Source organism: Gigantopelta aegis, chromosome 2 (assembly GCF_016097555.1).
Source record: "Gigantopelta aegis isolate Gae_Host chromosome 2, Gae_host_genome, whole genome shotgun sequence".
Taxonomy (NCBI): domain Eukaryota; kingdom Metazoa; phylum Mollusca; class Gastropoda; order Neomphalida; family Peltospiridae; genus Gigantopelta; species Gigantopelta aegis.
Window position 1 is genome coordinate 4,401,179 of NC_054700.1, and position 22,122 is coordinate 4,423,300.

General features: G+C 33.4%; 1 protein-coding gene across 5 annotated transcripts in view; it reads left to right on the forward strand.

Moving 5' to 3' along the window:
- LOC121380133 (amyloid-beta A4 precursor protein-binding family A member 2-like) overlaps positions 1–22,122 on the forward strand; it is a 202,846-nt gene that overhangs the window by 23,018 nt on the left and 157,706 nt on the right. For all 5 annotated transcript variants that reach the window (XR_005958886.1, XM_041508916.1, XM_041508928.1 and 2 more), the window contains exons 4-5: positions 8,861–8,970; positions 11,898–11,987. Coding sequence is in view for 4 of the 5 variants with exons in the window: in XM_041508916.1 (XP_041364850.1) it covers positions 8,861–8,970; positions 11,898–11,987 (200 nt within the window). In the remaining variant the exon portion in view is untranslated. The remainder of the gene's footprint in view (positions 1–8,860; positions 8,971–11,897; positions 11,988–22,122) is intronic.

The following is a 22,122-nucleotide window of genomic DNA, read 5'->3' on the forward strand; positions in this document are numbered from 1 at the left end:
AGAAATTGGATCGTTTAGAATCTTCCAAGGCTGTATGTTTTTGTGTTCAAATTGTGTTTATTGGTGGAGATCAGTCATTGATATATATAAATATTTTGTTAATAAAAAAAACCCCAGGATGTTGTTGAAACTCTTATTATTGAGAACTAATTACATGTAGTTCTACAGATTCTGAAGACAAAAAATCAGGTATTTTATATCGGCTTTCAGAAATACTGGACAACAAATGGGCTCTTGGTTTTGGCTAATAAAATTGTTAATGTTGGATTTTGAAGATACATATCAAGTGTAAGAGTGCTATATCGGCTCTAGGAAGTACAGAGACAAACCTGTTTTGGGGTTTGGTTAATATTCACACTAATGGTGTATTCTGAAGACAAAAATCAGGTGTTTCAAATGTATCATCTTTAGAAGATACCAGACATCAAACTTCATTTTGAGTGATGAAATTGTTAATGCTGGATTCTGAAAAAGATAAATATCAAGTGTTATGTCAACTCTAGGCAATACCAGACACCAAATTGGTTCTTGGTTTTGGTTAATGAAATTATTAATGGTGGTTTCTGAAGATAAATATCAGGTGTTATATCATTTCTAGGAAATATGGAGACCAAACTGGTTTTTGGTTCTGGTTAATATTTCTTTTATTGGTGGTTTCTGAAGACAAAAAATCAAGTGTTACATGTTTACCAACTGTAGGAAATACCAGACAGCAAACCGGTTGTTAGTTCTGGTTATTGTTCATGATACTGGTGGCTTCAGCTATGAATTCTTTTAATGGAGAGGTTTTTCAGAATCTGATAGAACTGTTAGAGATGTATGTACAGATTCGATTCTATCACGACCACAGAGTACAAGGTTGTATTGTGAACAGGTAAGATAACTAACCATTAGTACATTTAAACACATTTTGATTCCATTCCAACCCATGCTCTCCATATCTGGTGTATCAAATGCTGTTGTATGTGCAGTTCTGTTTATAGCAAAGTGCATATAAAAAAGGTCTTTCTGATATTAATACTATAGCAGTCATGTGGCAACCCAATAGCCAGGGCTTCTAGATTATGGTAGCCCCACTCCCATGGCTAGTGATATTCAATGTTGGGCTAGTACATAATTATTGTTGCCATGCCCAGCGGCTAGTGAATTTTTTTTATAAAATTTTGCAGTTAAGTCTATTTTGTAAATATGAATTTCCTGCCCCTACCAAACCCCCATTGTTAGTGTTTTTAAGCTCTGTCTCCCTCTTTAGGCGACATATCCGATTATTACTATTTAGTAAAATTGTATTATCTTAAACTAAAGTGGGGCTAGTGAATTTTTTATCGTGGCTATTAAATTTTTTAAATCCCTTGGCTAGTGAATTTTTATATAAATTGTAGAAGTCCTGCAATAGCCAATGTAGTTTTTGTGCTGGGGTGTCGCTAAACATTCATTCATTCATTCATTCATTCATTCATTCTTGTGACAAAATCAGCTTTCCTTTTCCATTGTTTAGACCAAATGTCACAGATATATGTCCAACTGTAACAGCTGTGGATTAACCAATATAATGAGGTATTATTTAACTAACTCAATCCCTGTTGGTTGGCTCATTGGGTTATTTCTCATTCCAACCAGTGTATCGTGACTGGCATATCAAAGATTGTGGTATGTGCTGCAGATGTGGGGTGGTGCATATGAAAGATCCCTTACTACAAATGAAAAAAAGTAACATGTTTCTTCCCTAATACTATCAGTCATCATTACCAAATGTTTTAGACATCCAGTAGCCGATGTTTAATAAATCATTGTGCTCTAGTGGTGGTGTTAATAAAACAAACTTGAATTTGAACTTTTATTTGACTAACATTCCAAAACAGTTATATCATGGGCCTAGTTCACTAAACTATTGCAACTTTGTGATTTTGCAGTGCAATGCAAAACGACTTGCAAGAACGATGTGATGTTGCATTAGCGAGCTTAAGAGAGCTTTGTGAATTAGGTCCCTGGTGTAGATGCCAAAGACTAGAGAATGAATGAAATTATCTGTAATATAGAATGCCAGAAATTAATCTCAAACAAATATATTTCTTCGTACAAATGGTCAACTTTGAAACAGTTATGCCATCAAGCTTTAATGCTTCTAACTGGCAAATATCAGTTGCTATGACCTGTTTGACATGAGCTCCAAGATGTTAATAGGTACATGTAGTGAGTTACCCTCCCGGTACTGGCTCCATCTGAGAGTGTTTTCATGCAGAGGTATATATTTTAAAGCTATTCATTTGATTCTCTTCAGTTTATGAGGGTACGAGTGTACTTCTGTAGGCAGACGATTTTTCAACATTGTTTTTGACTAGACAGGAAGTATGTAGCTTGCCTTGCTACCATTTTACACTTGACAGGTGGGGATAGGGCATAGGCTAGTGGTAAAGTGCTCACCTAATGTACGGTCAGTCTAGGATCAGTGCCCCTAGGTTGGCCTATCAGGCTATTTCTCGTTCCAGCCAGTGCACCACAACTGGTATATTAACAGCTGTGGTATGTGCTCTATGGTTCATATTAAAGATCCCTTGCTACTAATGGAAAAATGTAGTGGGTTTCTCACTAAGACTATAATGTCACAATTACCAAATGTTAGACATCCAATAGCCGATGATTAATAAATCATTGTGCTCTAGCGGTGTTGTTAAACAAAAAAACTAATTTCTTCTTTATACTTGCTATATGGGTATGGGAACTCTTTTTACTTGCCCATATTCAATGAAGGTTCAGGCACGCCCATCCCGGACTTAACCTCTGACTTCGCCAGTGACTAATTCTGGAACAGGAGGGCATGTATACTGGCTATAGCAGGCGTCAACAATAGCCCACCCTAGGGGGTGGGACGTAGCCCAGTGGTAAAGCGCACACTTGATGTGCAGTCGGTCTAGGATAGATCTCCGTTGGTGGGCCCATTGGGCTATTTCTCATTCCAGCCAGTGCACCATGACCGGTATATCAAAGGCTGTGGTATGTGCTATCCTGTCTGTGGGATGGTGCATATAAAAGATTCCTTGCTACTAATGGGAAAATGTAGCGGGTTTCCTCTCTAAGACTATATGTCAAAATTACCAAATATTTGATACTTAATAGCCGATGATTAACAAATCATTGTGCTCTAGTGGTGTCGTTAACAAACAAACAAATGTTTTAACCTACCCTAAAACACCCTCTGGACCAAGTAAACAGTCCAGTTTTAAGAGATATCTGGTTTAGAGAGGTTTTCTTCTGCATAGATATTTAAACAGGGACCATGAAAAACGTCCGGTTTTGAGAAAATTCCAGTTTACAGAGGGTCCGGTTTTGATAGGTTTCACTGTATATCACTGGAAGAAAGTTTAACTTTATGATCAATTAAAAATTGAATGTGATAATTTGTGACATTCATGGAAATATGAACCACAGAACCACTTTATACACCGTATGAGTGGCATACTGCATTCATATAGGTATATAGATGTTTTATGGTTTGTTCTTCCACGAAGGTAAAAATATGATCACGTTAATTTTTTAAATAAAATTACATCAGTATAAAATACTATCAGATAATGATCAAATGGTTTCTTGAGGAAATTAATACACGGAATAAGGGGAATCCCCATTCTAAGGTTCAGCCTTTTCTGCCAATAGTGGGGCGAGACTTAACCCAGTGGTAAAGCACTTTCTTGATGCACAATCGGTTTGGGATCAGTCCCTGTCGGTGGGCCCATTGGGATGTTTTTCGTTCCAGCCAGTGCACTACGACTTGTATACCAAATCCTGTGGTATATCAAAGGCTGTGGTATGTGATATCCCGTTTATGGTACATATAAAAGATCCCTTGCTACTAATGGAATTTTTTTTAGCAGGTTTCCTCTTTAAGACTATGTCAAAATTACCAAATTTTTGACATCCAATAGCCAATGATTAATAAATCAATGTGCTCTAGTGGTGTCGTTAAACAAAACAATAGCCAATAGCTGAATAAGAATTCTTACATGTTTACGACAATTAATGTTTTAAAAAATATGTTGGTAAACATTAACAGTGCTGACAGCTAACAAAGAAAGGAAATGTTTTATTTAACGACACGCTCAACATACTTTATTTACTGTTATATGGCGTCGGACGTATGGTTACAGACCACACAGATATTGAGAGAGGAAACCCGCTTTCTCCACTTCATAGGCTACTCTTTTGATTAGCAGCAAGGGATCTTTTATATGCAACATCCCACAGACAGGATAACACATACCACGGCCTTTGATATACCAGTCGTGGTGCACTGGCTGGAGCGAGAAATAGCCCAATGGGCCCACCAATGAGGATCGATCCCAGACCGACCGTGCATCAAGCAAACGCTTTACCACTGGGCTGCATTCCGCCCTGACCGCTAACAGTTAATTAGAGTATTTCGTCGTCAGATCCACTGACGGGGATCGATCCCGGACCAACCGTGCATCAAGCAAACGCTGTACCACTGGGCTACGTCCTTCACTGACAGCTAACAGTTAATTAGAGTATTTCATGATCAGATCCACTAACGGGGATTGATCCCGGACTGACCGTGCATCAAGCAAACGCTGTACCACTGGGCTACGTCCCTCACTGACAGCTAACAGTTAATTAAGAGTATTTCATGATCAGATCCACTAACGGGGATTGATCCCGGACCAACCGTGCATCAAGTAAACGCTGTACCACTGGGCTACGTCCCTCACTGACAGCTAACAGTTAATTAAGAGTATTTCATGATCAGATCCACTAATGGGGATTGATCCCAGACCAACCGTGCATCAAGCAAACGCTGTACCACTGGGCTACGTCCCTCACTGACAGCTAACAATTAATTAGAGTATTTCATGATCAGATCCACTGACTGCTTCACGTCCTGACCCCTGAACTTGAAAAGACATTTTGTCTTTTAATTAAAGAGAAAAGTCAATGAATTTTGCCCTATCTCCTCTGTGTGGCTCAGATTTGTTTAATATGTCAGTTGAAATCTTTTAAACAAGTCAGAAATGTCTTATAATCAAAATAGTTGTAGAATGAAGTGAAACGTAGTTATAATATTAAATTATTATGAAAGTGGCTATTTCTCATTCCAGCCAGTGCAGCATGACTGGTATTTCAAAGGCCATGATATGTGCTATCCTGTCTATGGAATGGTGCATATAAAAGATCCTTTGTTGCTAATTAAAAGGGTAGCCCATGAAGTGGCGACAGCGGGTTTCCTCTCTCAATATCTGTCTGGTCCTTACCCATAATATGTCTGACACCATATAACCGTAAATAAAATGTGTTGAGTGCGTCATTAAATAAATCCTTTCCTTTCCTTTGTTATGAAGGTAGAAAACAGCCTGAATAAACATGAATATATCCTCTGATTGGAAAAATAAATTAATTTCATTGAACGAACATTAATTGTAGCTCTCATGTAATAGAAATTAATAAATATACTACAGTAAGCCTTATAATCAGTTATATGGATCTGTAAAACTTTGAGAAAACTTTCAGTATCCTAGCAACTAGCTACAATAACTACTATATATCCATTAACAAACAGAGTTTGTTTTGCTCAAGGACACCACTATATCACATTGATTAATTAATCATTGGCTATTGGACATAATTCTAACACATTGTCTTCAGACTAAACTCTCCACATTTTCCCATTAATAGCTAGAAATCCTTTTTATGCACTTTCCCACATATCACGGCCTTTGATATATCAGATGTGAGACAGTAGTTGGGACGGGGGTAAAAAAACCTCAGTAGTTCCACTGAGAAGATTCGACCCCTCGTTTCAAGTGCCTCAGGCGAGTGCTGTACCAATCGAGCTAGATCTAGGGCTTTGGATCTCACTAATTTGGTCACACCAGGCTTTATGTCTGTTCTGAGCACACCAGGCTTTATGTCTGTTCTGAGCACAACAGGCTTTATGTCTGTTCTGAGCACAACAGGCTTTATGTCTGTTCTGGGCACACCAGGCTTTATGTCTGTTCTGGGCATACCAGGCTTTATGTCTGTTCTGGGCACAACAGGCATTATGTCTGTTCTGGGCACAACAGGCATTATGTCTGTTCTGGGCACAACAGGCTTTATGTCTGTTCTGAGCACACCAGGGTCTTTTTAGTGCAGTAATATTCATAACAGCTGGTAAAATGATGAACATATTCAGAAATGTATTTCACTTTATTTTAATAAAATTACAGCTTAACATTCCATTGGTTTTGAGTAGTGAAATGTTTTGAGGTTAGCATGTTTGTACTTAATTTAGGCTTGCAAATTTTGGGCATATTTATTTTGGGCACCCTTTATTGTGTCAGCTTTGGCACAATCTAAAGCCCTGAAACCACAGGCCAAGTCCATTAACAATGTGTAAAAAAAAATTATGAATGAAAAACTTAATATTTCAGTAACTCTAAAAGTGTAGGTTTTTCTCTCCACATTTTTACATCAATCGATATACCTTTTTCCTGATAATGTAGGTCACTGTTGCAGTGTAACAGAATGTCACATGTATTTATTAACAGGAGATTAAGCACTATCTTCTTATTCATTTGTAGTTATTTGTGTGCTTATATCAAATTAAGGTTTAAGCATGCTGTCCTAGGCACACACCTCGGCTATCTTGTCTGTCTGTCCAGGACATAGTGTTAATAGTGGAGAGAGAGAGAGAGAGAGAGAGAGAGAGAGAGAGAGAGAGAGAGAGAGAGAGAGAGAGAGAGAGAGAGAGAGAGAGAGAGAGAGAGAGAGAGAGAGAGAGAGAGAGAGAGAGAGAGAGTGAGTGTCACACACACACACACACACACACACACACACACACACACACACACAGACAGAGAAATGGATGGACAAGTTGATGGATTTATGGACAGACAGACAGGCAGAATCATGCATACATGTACACATACAATAATCACATGCACATGTATTTACAGTGTAAACAAGAATGCACCTCATCATCATCGATGTGATTTGTCTCAATGAAGTGAGAAATATATTCGTTGATGCGTGTATGTTGTAAATACTTTGCAGTACTTGGTAAAGACAAATCTTAAAAAAATAAAAAAAGGAAAAGAAGTGTTTGCTGAAAAATCAATGTTATATTTAAAGCAAGTGGAAATATTTAATATACAGTGTAAGCCTAAGACGTCACACGCTTAAATGATGCACCAATTCAAAGTTAATCATTACTGAAGTAGACAAGTTATTACATCCTAGTAATTTAATAAAGTAGGTTTATATGTTACATTGTGTGATGTACCTATCGAAATGTTTATACAGGTTATATTTGAGTACATGTCCTTAATTTAGAGATTATGTGTCCTTAATTCACAGGTATATCCTTAATTTGTAGATAATATGCCCTTAATTCACAGAATAGTGTTTCTGCAAATAGAAAAAATAATTAACATTATGTCAGAACAAAGTGATTTGTCATTTGTCTTGAGTGTTCTGAACGTTTGAGCGATTATCGAATTTGGACCGACTTGGATTCATTGAGTTTGATCCATTGTACACAGAATACCAGTTGGCACTGACATTTACAAAGCACAAGTGAAATAAATGCAATTTATCTGTCTGGTTTGGAAGTGTTTTGAATGTTTGCAGATTTTATTTGAACTGAAGGAATATATGTCAATTAATTAAGCCATCAGAAATACAGTTATAATCTTGTTTAAAAAAAATCTTTTTGGCTGCAGTTATTAGTTTGCAGTTTGAATCCAGATGATGTGAAGTATTTATGGAATAAACTGTGGTTTGTGCTGTAAGTGCTTATAAAAGATCTCTTGCTGCTGATGAAAAAATATTTACAGGATTTCTCTGAAGACTACATGTATATGTCAAAATTACTTTAATTAATGTGCTCTAGTGGTGTTGTTAAACAAAACAAACTTTATGGAGTAAAACATTGAGGAAATATCAAGCGTGAGTCTGAATTTGGAAGTACATTTAAAGAAAAAGGGAATATATTCTTTGTGTAATGCACAGGTATGTGTATACTTAATTTAATAGTAGTGTCTATTTGACTGACTGTCAGTAAGTCTATATTCAAGTTTTTTACTTTAAAAGTAGCAGACCCTAGTTTCAAACAGTGAAAATGGAAACCAAGTTTTGTTCAAATCTACAAACCTACAAAATATTTGAATAAAGTTAAAATAGACTGAACAAGTGTCTGTGATGATAAAATGGGAAAATACGTTTACAAAAATAGAGCTCATGGATCACCATAACCGTTACTTCTCAAAGGTATATGCATTTTTATTAATATGAAAACTTCAGATAGTGGTATTAGAAACACCAGTATGACCAGAAACACTTTGGGTATATGAAAATGGATAATGTAAAAAATTAAATCTTAAGTAATGTCTGATTTCAATATGACACCAAAAGTAAACAATATGCGGTAATGTTTAAAAACTAGGGTGTGCCACTTTAAAGTTTTGTTGGTACCAGATAGATGTGTTAATAGGTTTGCCTTGTTAAGAATAACAGATGTACCTCATTGGTGTTGCTGGATCAATTGCCCTCAGTGGTCTTGGGAGTTTTTCCCATCCCAACCAGTGCCCCGTGACAGGTACATAAAAGGCTGTGGTATATCCTGCAGGTTTTCTCTCCATCTCAAATTTCGAAATAACCGTATGTTACACTAAATAGCCACAATAACCCATCTACTCTTCTAGACACAGCAGCGATCCACTCTTGAAGATTCATCAAACATTTCAGGATTTAAAATATTTTTTTTTAACTCCAAGAAACTTTTTATCACTTCTACATGTATATAAAAACCAGATAGCATGGATGAGTTTAAGAAGACATAGCTAACAAGACTTCTAAATGTGTTTTTCAGAGACAGTCATGCCCAGAAATTGCAGCAGAGACAGGAAGAGATGAGACAAGTAAGAGAAGAAATCGAGAGACGACAAGAGGAGGATTATGCTGAGAAGGAACACAATACTGGTAACACTTCTATAACATCACTGGTACATGTATTTGCTGGGTGTATGTATCATGCCTGTTAAGCTTACACTGTATGTATGCTATCATATATACTGATGGAAAGAAATCAGGGATCACACCAACACTAACAGCAAACGGTGACTGCAAGCCAGGGCTCTCGTCCATAGTGTTCGGAAGTTAACTGTATTACTGACATTCAATGTCATATTACTGACATTCAGTGCCATATTACTGACATTCAATGTCATATTACTGACATTCAGTCTCATTACTGACATTCAGTCTCATATTACTGACATTCAGTGCCATATTACTGACATTCAGTGCCATATTACTGACATTCAGTGTCATATTACTGACATTAAATGCCATATTACTGACATTCAATGTCATATTACTGACATTCAGTCTCATATTACTGACATTCAGTGTCGTATTACTGACATTCGATGTCATATTACTGACATTCAATGCCATATTACTGACATTCAGTGACATATTACTGACATTCAGTGTCATATTACTGACATTCAATGTCATATTACTGACATTCAGTGTCATATTACTGACTTTCAGTTTCATATTACTGACATTCAGTCTCATATTACTGACATTCAATGTCATATTACTGACATTCAATCCTGCATTATCTCTTTATACTTTACACAAACATAACGGTTCTAATAGTGACTAAAATGTGGTCTACAATACGAAATGTTCACTGATTTCTTTCCCTCAGTATATGTTTATTCACCATGTGAAATAAGTAAGTATGGTAACATATTCAGGCATCTGAGAATTGAACATTTTGTGTAAACATATTTATGGGTTACGCATGAACAAATTCAGGTAAACCATTTCGTTTTTATGTAACCTGTCATGAAGATTAAATGATGTCATAAAACAATGGGTTACGTAAAACTATCACTCTCGCTATTTTCAGATGCCTGTATATTGAAAACACCTCCTTTGCTGAATCTACTTCGTAGCATATTACTCCAGCTGAAATAATGTCATTTCTAAACTCATTATTATTTTTGGTTGCTCATACCATCTGACCAAAACAAATTGTCTCAAATTGTCCATTGCTGCTTTTAGTGCTTAAACCTGAAGCTAAGTATGGTGCATATTCCATTGTTCCGTAATCTGTATGCAGGATTTCTGCCAGAGGGTAAAGAGAGTAAAATTACAATTACACATGTGGATATACGTATAGATATATGGATTATGGATTACAAACTATTATATACATATACACATGCGGATTATGGATTATATATACATATAGACATGCAGATTGTGGATTACATAATAAGCATATACACATGCAAATTATGGATTACATGTACATATACACATGGATTATGGATTACATATATACATGCAGATTATGGATTACATATACACTTGCAGATTATGGATTACATATACACATGCGGATTATGGACAGATGGAATTTACGCCTAACTGATAATGCACTGCTTCTTTTGATGATTTCATAAAGATCAAACTGAAACCAATTAAAGTGATCATACTTTTCTGTTTAAATATGATTATAACGCTTTTGGTGTTTATGAATGTAATTTTTGTCAGATGCTACCAGAAATGGTGTGGATTCATCAAAACTATATGTCCACAAGAATCCAAATATTGAGTTTCAATTTGTTGCTTTTTTCAGGTGTTTTTTTTCAATGTGCTAAGTTGCTAATTAATTTGGAATTTGATGCTAATAAATAATATAATTATTATTTGGACATGAACCAACATTTCACCAGTCAGTGGGAAGTTCTTGTACAAAGCATTCATTGATACTGAACCTAACTGACAAAATAAATATTTCATAGTTAAAACCATATCTCTGCACAGGGCAGAGTCAAAAGGGGGAATTTTAGCGTATTCCTGTGAATCTATCAGGTACCGTGTCTACAGGAGGACAGCCACTCCAGGATATCCTTTACCGACTGTCACATCCTTCTTGCATTGACAAACAGTATTTGAAAAATGAATCCTTAGTAGAGGAATGATTAAAACATTTTAAAATTATTTTCTTTGTATATTAGTAGTAATTGTAATTATTTTTCTTAGGCAAACTTTGTGGCAAATGAGGATTGATGTAAGAAAGGGGTGCAGGTAACAGTGTATCAAACATTGACCTTGCTCTAAAATGTCAAAACTCAAAATTTATTTTGTGAAATGGGAAGTAATTTGTGCTGCTCAGATTTCAAGACAGAAGCAAATGTTACAAGCTGAGCAGCAGTTCTAGAAATTAGACTCAGAATTAGACTAATACTGTATGAGACAAACAATGGACAAAAACCTAAGATTTATATATGATTGCTTCTGAAAAAAAAATTTCTGTCAAAATAAGTTGATAAACAAAAGTTGCCTGTGAAGTTGATTAATTATTAGAAAACATATTTTGCACTTACAGTGGCGGGGTGGGATGTAGTCCAGTGGTAAAGTGCTTGCTTGATGCGCAATCGGTCTGGGATCGATCCCCGTCGGTGGGCCTATTGGGCTATTTCTTGTTCTAGCCAGTGCACCACTACTGGTATATATAAGTCCATGGTATGTGCTATCCTGTCTGTGGGATGATGAATATAAAAGATCCCTTGCTACTCATGGAAAAATGTAGGGGGTTTCCTCTCTAAAACTATATGTCAAAATTACCAAATGTTTGACATCCAATAGCCGATGTGTTCTAGTTAAACAAAACAAGCTTTAACTTTTTTAACTTATAGTGCCATTTGCTGTCTGCCCTATGCCAATTCCGAGCCTTGGATATTGGCATACCACTTCATTACTGTAAACAATACATACATTTAAAAAACAAGAAATCATGGGTGCTGAAACTCGGTTGATCATCATAGAACATTTGCCACATTAGAAAGTACCCATGATGCACTCTGTCTGTCTCTTTTGTACAGCTTTTGAACAGGAAGGACAAGCGCAGGAGCAGGACGGGTTGCTAGACCACGAATACACCGAAAATGGGAAAGTCCCTCCTCTTCCCAAAGGTAAGGTGTCACCATCAGATCCATGCATCCTCATTGGTCTTAGATGCCTGGTTGTAACATGAAATATGATATGTGGAGTGGGTTCTTCATTTAGCGTATTTATTCTAATTTCTGTCCTCAGATTCCAGCATTTGGGCCTCCCCCATCTCCAAAATTCAATCTATTATTAAAATAGATATAACTATAAATCATAAATTAAAATTTAGGGAAATCAGGGAACATTTTGTTTTCAAAATCTTGATTAGCGATATTTCTAGCCAATTGAAAATTGATTAGCAACTACTGTATAATGTTTTAAAATTGTGTAGCAATCTCTGAAACTTGCGTAGTGAATTGCAACACAATACTAAACAAAATGTTCCCTGCTATGAAAATCCAAATACATGTGTAAGTGATATTTTAGTGACATAAAACTTTCAAAAACAAACAAAAAAGAAAAAAGCTTAAGTTGTAGAATCAGTTAAAATAATACTTTTGATCAAGTTTGATGTTATGAAGATTCAAGCTTACAGATGTTGTTAAATAAAACAAACTTTAATATCCCATATTTATTGTACTGTATTTCTTCTGTCTTGGCACAGGCCTGTTTGATCCTTCCTATCACCTTAAAAATTCATTCCATCTTATGAATAGTCATACAAAGGACGGTTGGTTTTAATCAGTTTTCTGACCCCTTAAATACAGACTGAGATTTATTTTATACTCTTAATGTCACCTTTTATTGCTACATTTTGCATTAAACAAAGTCCCTGGACAGAAATTACAATAAGTACGGTATGTGTCTTTAACTGGTGGTGGATGGTTTGTTCTGCCGATCAATTAAACCTAATTTTTATTTCACAGCTAACTCGTTGCTTGAGGCTGGTGGAAGATTTAGCAAGAGTGGCAGATAATCTGGCATTTGACTGATCCTTTATTCAGAAAGATCAAACCTTTTGAAGTGAATAGTTTTATTGAACATACTACAAGTTTTTATAACAGAAGAAAGTATATTTAAATAGGTAACTTGCATTTGTTTTGATTTTGACGACAGCTGTTCAATTAAATAGGAATTGTTAAATAATGCTAATAAACACGAAGATCATTGTTAATAGTTAAATTAAAAGAGAAGGCAAAGTTTTCTAATCTGATTTTTAGAGCAAAAATACTATTTACAGGTTGTTTAAAAAAAAATCTTTTTGATGAAGTATATAAAAGATTTACAAATATTTACCAGATTGTTTAATTTGCATTTGCCACTTTGTCATATGACAGCTTATGTGTACAGCTTGTGTCCCCATCAAAAGTCAAATTACATTTTATCTGCCACTTCATATTTGCATAACAGTTTTGCTGGGAATACGTGTAAGCCAGCAGGAAAATAATATAAAATAGAATCATGTAAAGTATACACATACTGTCTTTCTCTCTTTTTACAGTTTTCAAACATTCTGGTATGGAATATTTCGTATTCACCTGGTAGTGTTATTGGTGTTGTAAATACACTCACAGATAGCACTGTTATTCTTCAGGCTAATTTAAAATTAAATTTCAAAAAGAAAGGAAAATGGGGTGGGGAATCCTTACAAAACACATTTTACAGTACCTATAGGCTTAATACATGTAGATAGTGATACCAATATAGAATTGATATGCATTTCTAAATATTTTAGTTTTTAAAAATGTATGTTTTTAATAGTGTGGGAGAAAAAACCCCCCAACAAAATAAACATTCAAAAAAGACCCCCAACACCCAAATCACTGATAATATTAAAGTTTTAACAGCACAACTACTAAAAGAATATATTTTTTACATTTTTTAAATTTTTTTAAATGCTTCTGTTAAATAATAGATCTAAAAAAAAAAAAAAATGATTGTTTAATTTTGACAAAACATTTACTGGGTAATAATTGTAAAATCAGTTATGCTACATGTATCTTTTTAGCTCAAGGAATTAATATTTACTTGAATCATACTTTAAATTTACTTTCCCTGAAACACAGTCTTACATGTATACTGTACACTCATATTTGCTGTTATAATAAATCTACTCAAGTGCTGTCTTCTGTGTCCCAGTGTGTAACTGTTTTATGTAACCTTGAACCACACTATTTTCTTGACACATTATCTTCACTGTGATAGCTAACCAACATTCTCTGATCACCAGTGTTTTCATCTGTTTCCTAGTTATATAATTATGGTCATCTGGCAGACTTAAACCATGTCTCTGATTCAAAAATTTTAAAAAATAAAAATAAAAAAAAGAAGGAAAAAAAAGGAAAACCCCCACAAAACCTGGATGAACAGAATTTGTGACATTTTACTCGGTAAAAATAGATACTAAAAATAAATTCAAGTTGGTAATACATGTACATTTGTCAGTATATGTATACAAGTTGTTTTTGGGGCATATGCATTCAATATATTTATATTTCCTACATGATAGTTGTACTTGGCGTGGATGTCAGGCAATGGGAACCTTTGTGTCTGTATATATATATGTATGTTGGTTTGCATACGCTAAAATAATGCAAGTAAACAATGTTACCAGGAGGTTACTGAACAAGTATGTACTTCATTCTTGACAATATTTAATGAAAAAAAAAAAAAAAAAACTTCTTTTTTTTCCAGTATTTTATTCAAAAGTAAGATACTCATGTTATGATCAATACTGTGAGAACTAATATTCCTATTTTGACCATCTTTGCCCTGCATCAACAATGTTACATACATGTACCCATACCCAAACTTTTGTAGTAGATCATCTAATATTACCATATATTAATTATCATATTAATTAAATTAGAAATTCTTGTTTTAAAATATCTGTTATCTTGAAATCACAAAATCACTACATTTTAATGTTCTGCCTATTTGACATCATCTCCCAAGTACATTATACTATTATTTAGCACCACACATTTTCTTTTGCTTAGCATAAAGGAAATTATGTTAATGTAAAATTGTGTTTAGTTGAAAACTTCAGAAATGCTTCCTCTGCCTAGAAATGCACATACTGTTTTTTTTTACCTCTGTGTGTGTATTTCTGGGATGGGGCTACATTTAAAAGAAATCTGATCAGAGGATTCATTGAAAACCTGTGTACTCTCTACCAGATGATCATGACTCCATCTTTGTTAAAGGTGCTATGTCAAAGTTGCAATAATGGTGGTTCTTGCCAAAAATATTTATTAGTTATTACTTTTTGCTTTGAAACGTAAAGTTTATACGTTCAGATATATGCCAATAAAAAATTACAACCAAATAATTCCATTTACTAATAGAAACTAAATTATTTTAGTGGGGAAATCTTGAGAGTGTGTCGCACACATTAACTAGTGATGTCACTGTTTTAGGCATACATATTCAAAACACCAAATTTATCCAGAATTCTTTGTAGTCAACTGACAAAAAACCCCAAAGATGGTGGCCATGCTGTATATAGCCACAAATTATTCGGGAAACCCTCTTGTTGTCCAGTGCAAGACTTTAAAATTATTATTCTAGAGTTAATTATGGAATAAATTTATGCATGGGATTGATTCATTTGTAGTTATTTATTACAAATAAATGAAAAAATTATGAAATATTTGTAGTCTCAACTTTGAGGTAGGACCTTTAATGTAACTACTGTGACAGTAGTTGTTGATCCTGTGTGTAGGATGACACCAGATCGTGTTGTCAGGTCTTTGTGCACCTAAACATGTACCACCATACTTCTTCACGAAACTCTTCAATCTTCTGATCTCACTACTCTATGATCACTTTATCCTTCTCGCATTCTCAAATAGTTGTAACACGAAAGCACATAAAGTGTATGTTACTGCAATCGCACATTTAGTGTCCTGGTAAACGTGTGTCTCTGTGAACACTTTCTTTAGCTTTCACAGCGCACCAACGTGGAAACATGTCGACGCCTTTCACACTTTGATGTCTTTCATTTTCTTTCAGCTATTTAAAAAATAAAAATAAAAATTAATTAAAAAAACCCTACATTTTTATTATTTTTAAATTACACATTAAAAGTGTGTGAAAATGTAAATTAAATTCTGAATATCCTATGATACTATGAACAGTTTATATTTTGACAGTAAAATATTACCATTATTACGGATACTTTTTATAGCATTTATCTTTGCAAACATGTTAAAACACATGTTCAATGTAGCTAGTCCTTTGCATACATCCATGCCCGTCTCCCTATGCACATCCTTCCTCGCAATTGAATTTGACAATAAACCGCACCCCATCACACTCCACCCAACCCATTACACCCCACCCCACCCCACGCCACACCAGTACATTCCATCTCAGTTTTACTTAAGTGTTTGTCTTGCTTGGCTCATAAATTTCCTTTGTTGAACTTTGTTTTGACCAGTCCAATTCTCGTGGATATAAAAATGTTTAATGTGATAAAACTTGGGTAATCTGACTTTGATAGAACATAGAAAAACATTTAATAGTGAGCATTCAACCTTGAATATTCAAATTTATGCTTATTTTATTTTATTTTATTATTATTTTTTAACATCTATGCAAATGTATACCTCTTTGTTATTTAAAATATTTTGCAGTTGATACTTTGTCATTTTTTATTTTTTTTTCATAAGTTAGTTCTTAATTTTTCTTCTTCTACCTTTCAACTTCTGTTATGTATCTTCTTTTTCACATGTACATTTAAAAAAGAAAAAAAAGAAAAAAAAAAGTTCTTGCTCCAGACAATTTGTTCGCTTTAGTCTTTTCTGCAATCCCTGCAGTTGCCCATGGCAATCGGTAATGATGTGGAGATTGCCATCAAGTTTTTATGTTTTTAATTTTTCACAGCACTTTTTTTTTGCTGTTTTCTATATTCAGTTTTTATCCTCATTGCATGTTTTTTTGTTAAGGACATTTTCTTAATTGCAGGGGTTACTTCTGTTTCTTCTTGACATTAAAACTCGGAAAAATGGTGGCACTTCACAATGTTAATTAAATCCACCTTTATTTGACCAGACGACTCAGAATTTTTTACTTTTTTAAAACCTGGAAAGCACTTACTTCACAATCTTCATACTCATTGATTTTGATGCATAGTTGTATGAAATGAAGCTGAATCATTTATTCAAAAATAGTGTCCATTTGTGTTGAGCAAGGTTGGAATAAATCCATTTAGCTTGTTGGCTGTAATTAATTGTGATATATCATAGATATCTTTCAACAATAATTTCGTAGACTTTTTCACACAAAGATATAGTTGTGTAATTCAAGGATTTAACATTTAGTAGTTCTCTACATTTCTTGCAAGATTTTTCTTAAGTTGAATGTTTTAAAAATAGTTGACACAGTAACATAAAACTGTCAAAAGAATCCAAAATGTTTGGGTCTTTTTATATACACTTTCTAAAAAAATTTACACACTGTATCTGAAGTTCTGCTTGTGATTACAGTGAAATAAACTGAGATGCCTGAAAGTTACCAATCAAATTTCTCACTTCAGCCAGTGCACCACGACTAGTACATCAAAGAACGTAGTATGTGCTATCCTGTCTATGGGATGCTGCAAAAAAAAATATCCCTTGCTGCTAATGAAAAGAGTAGTCCAAGAAGTGGCGACAGCGGGTTTCCTCCCTCAATATCTGTGTGGACCTTAACCATATGTCCGACACCATATAACTGTAAATAAAATGTGTTAAGTGCATCGTTAAATAAAATATTTCCTTCCTAACCTATCAATTTTCTACAAGTATACTGAACACCAAAAGAAACATGAACATAATTTTCAGTTGTTACTTTAAATTTAGTTTGTTTAATAAGAGATTAACACATATTGAGGTTCAAGAGAAATACAAATTGATATACTATATATCATTTCACAGAATAGAGCGTTTGTAATCTTGTAAACCTATAGTCCGTCTCATCTTTTGACCAAAAAAAAAAATCTAATTAATTTCAGTTTTGTTTGACAAAAGAAGAAAAGTAAAAGTGTTTTGGAAATAACAAAAAACCCAACTATTTTTGTGTCCAATTTAGAAAACAATCATCTCAGAAATAAAGAACTTGTAGTAAATTCCATAGCTTGAAAAAAGAGTTCCCTGTGGGATGAACTGTAGTCTGAATTACAAGAACTAACCATAACCCTGATTTGCATTTCTTTTCACTTCAGTATAGAAACTGCTGAAATTTCACGCTGCATGTAGTACATTTTATCTGGTTTATTGATTGATTGAAAACATAGTTTACTGCATAAACAAAAGTATTATTGGGCACAAGTTTGCCAACTTACCCTCTCCTATATGCATACAATATAATACTTTTGGTGTCAATTACATAATTATAATATACTAGCAATGTACATGTATATACAAATATGTACATATAAAATTTATGTACAAATTTATTTTGATAACAATCAAATTGAGGAAAAGAGGATATTATATACAACAGGATTTTGAAAGAAACTAGAGATACATGAAAAGAATCAGATATACCTGTTCAATCAAACCATGAACTGGTTTATAAGCAACATCCTGGCTGTATGTATTTTTATTTTACTAACGTCAAAACCTGACCACAAGGATACAAATAATGTCAGCTATGATGATTTGTGTGAATGTAAACTTTTCAGTTCTGTCTGACCTTTGGCCTCTGTTTCGGAGATGTTCTCTGTAGCAAGAAAATATCAGCCAACAGTGTAATTAATGAATTTTAAATTTTCAACTCTCAGAAAGGGACACTATGTGTAATTGATGACTTGTCTTCATTATATAATTTTAGCTTCGCATGCTTTTCTTTTTAAAATAGTTTTACAAATCTTATTAATTAAATATTGCATGATGGAAGAAGAAAAAAAGTAGTTAAAAAGACGAAGTTGCATTGAAATTGCCATAACTGTATCTTATGTGCATCTTGAGCATTATGTTAATTAGCTTGTTTGTTTTGTTTTGTTTTTTGAAAAGAATTTTTTTTATCCAGTAAGAAAGGAGATTTCTGTTTTAATGGTTAAACTTTTAATGTTTGTGTTTATTGCAAGCATAATGAAAACAGAAAAGGAAAAATAATGATACCACAAATATGAAGTTGTTCTTTCTTTTGATATCAACTCTTTTTATGATTCTACTGCATTTTGTACTGCTCTGACTTGTCATTTCTGAATTTTCATTTTCCACCTTTTGTTTATTTTTTGTTCTATCCATTTTCTTATGAGATACCCGTAGCAGTAATAATTTCTTAATATATTTAATATGAACAGTATTTTTCACATGGCCAAATCTAAACTCTCCTAGCTCTCTCACTTTGAACTGTTCTCAGAATATCATTAAATGGATTTTTTCTGTTTAAAAACAACTGGAAAATTGAAGCTAATCTATTTATTTGATAATGATAATAATCATAATCATAATCATAATAACAACAACAGCAATAATAATAATTTTTAAAATATAAATATTCATGGTGTTTATTATTTACAAAGTATAGGATGGGATCCATGTTATAGAAATTCTCGGTTGTTTGTCAGTGATTTACTAATTTATTATTTTTTCTTTGGTGCTTTTTTCTTGTCTTTTTTACTCATTAGTAAGCAGCATTATTTATCAAAATAGTTGATTAACCCCTGACCCTTCACCCTAAAAACCCAAATCACACAATTAGCAAATAAGAATTCAGATTTAATTAATGTTATTGAGAGGTTATAAACTTGTCAAACAATTGTTTGGGAAATTTTAACCAAGTGATTTAATTACATGACTGTTATAATCAGAACAGATGTATCAAAACATCAATTCTATGGATATCAGTAGCACTGTTTCCATATGAATGGCACCATTCATGGTAGCCACGTCCGCACTGTGCTTTAGACATATCAAAAACAGCACACATGAAAAACATAGAACACATGAAAAAATAGAACACATGAAAGAACAGCCCTTACAAAAGTAAAAACTACGTTTATGTTAATAAGGTTGCATTCAAATTGATAATCTCTTCAATATTGATTATCTTTTATACATTGACAGTGTTTCTGCCAGAAAGAAATTTTTTGGTATGGCACCTTGGAATTGAATATTTACAATGTGTAACAGGTTGTATGGGGTTAGGTCAGGGTTAGAGTTAAGAAAATTATACAGTAATGATAAGAGTTATTAATTTGGTCAAAAGGCAAACTTACAAAAATCAAATCTGTGAAATATGTTGAGCATGGTGCCATACCCATTTTACCCTCTGGCCGAAACCCTAATTGATAGTTGAATAATAGTTAGAAATACAGTTTAATGAATTGATGTGTGGTTGTTTAACACCCCTCAGATTGAATTGACAGCAGGTGCAGGGCTGGGAGTGCTCTTACTTGTACCCTACAAACACAAAATCTATATATTTCTTTACTATTTTACAGAAAAATCAAAATCATCAAACAGATATTTGTAAAATGGTAACCCATGACGAAAACTTGTCACTAGATGTATATTAAAGTCATTTTGTAAGTGTCATACATGTATAGCCAATGATTTCAATACATATTGTAAGAAAGTGCTGTTTATGTTAATAACCAATGATTTGACTACATTCCATATTTCAGGTACATTTTATATAAAAATTGCAATTTTTTTAAATGCACTAATTGATAAATACATATAGTTTGAATTATTGATATTTTTTTGTTTTGTTTTGTTTTTACTGCATATGTCTTAACAACTGATAATTAAAATTGGGTATATCTGGCAAGATGGCAGTATAGTTTGCAGTGCAAGGGCTTTGAGTACATTTAAACTGCAACTTCCTGTTTCTCTGGATGTGACTTCTCTTGAGCATTCCACTCATCTCTCTTGTGTCCGTCTAAGTCGCATGTTAAGTGTTTTGTTGTCATGTCAGCATGCTTGTACTTCTAGCTGCATAGTCCTGCATACCAGTACATAGATTATTAATACATTAACAATTTAATTATTTGCCTACAAATATGGGGAATAACAAATTACTGTGCACTGTATGCCAGAGGCTACAGTGTGTACTATAGTTTATATCTTAATGTACTGAAACATTATATTTGATTTATTCTGCAATTTCATGACAAATCTCTACACAAAATATGATTATAAGTTTATAATTCTGAATTGTTTTTGGAATTGCTCAAACTGATATTTTGGAAGTTGTTTTATATCAGAGTATTAATAGTATGTATCAGTAATTTATTGTCATATCTAGCCAGTAAATATAATTAATGATTGCAGGATAAATTATATTTATGTACCATAATTACAATTTATTTCTGTGGAACTACTATTACACTTCAATATATATAATGTCAATAGTTTTTGGTATTTTGAATTTTTTACCATTTTTGCAGAAACCATTAAACTATAATGTTAATTTGTTATTTGTTTATTAGTATACTAATACATAATTAACGTAGAAAGTTAAAGTAATATAAAAGGTCTTGCTTCTGACTTTTAGGATTGATGAAGTCAACCGTCAGAATCTAGAGTCGAAGATAAATGATATATGTTTAACTCTCTTCATTGATAATGAGCAGTTGTAGAATTTACAATGTGTCTATTACAAATTCATCAGTAAATTATTTTTAAATGAATGGATACCACACACGGTTTGGTTACATATGTGTGTTATTTTTATATGCAGTGATAAGTTATTTTGCCTTAAAACAACTGATGGGGAAAAGGGATTAATATAAATATTTTCATTTTAATGTCAGACATACATGTAGATTCTACATTTGGTTTCCATTTTTATATGTGTATATTTATGTGTTATGATCATAGTAATATGCCAGGAATGTCATGTTTGCATAGATGTGTTTAGAATAATATGTACATTATTTGAGTGAAAACGTGCATGGTTAGGCATGTTTATTCAATTAGTTAATATTTCTAGGTTTTGTTGCAGCTGATTAAATTTTATTAAATGTGATAATGTTTTAATAATCTAAAAGTATGAAAGTTTAAATTGAAAAGCATATATAACTGGATTAAATATATGAATATGTTATTGAGTATTACCAATATTCGGTTTTTATTATTGGTTATATAATTATATATTGCATATAATATACTGTATGTTTGCTTAAAAAGTTAAATATCTATTGAAAAATACTTTATGTAACTAACCCACGGTCATAAGGGTAACTATAAGAGATAAATTTTCACACATTACCATCTGGTATGA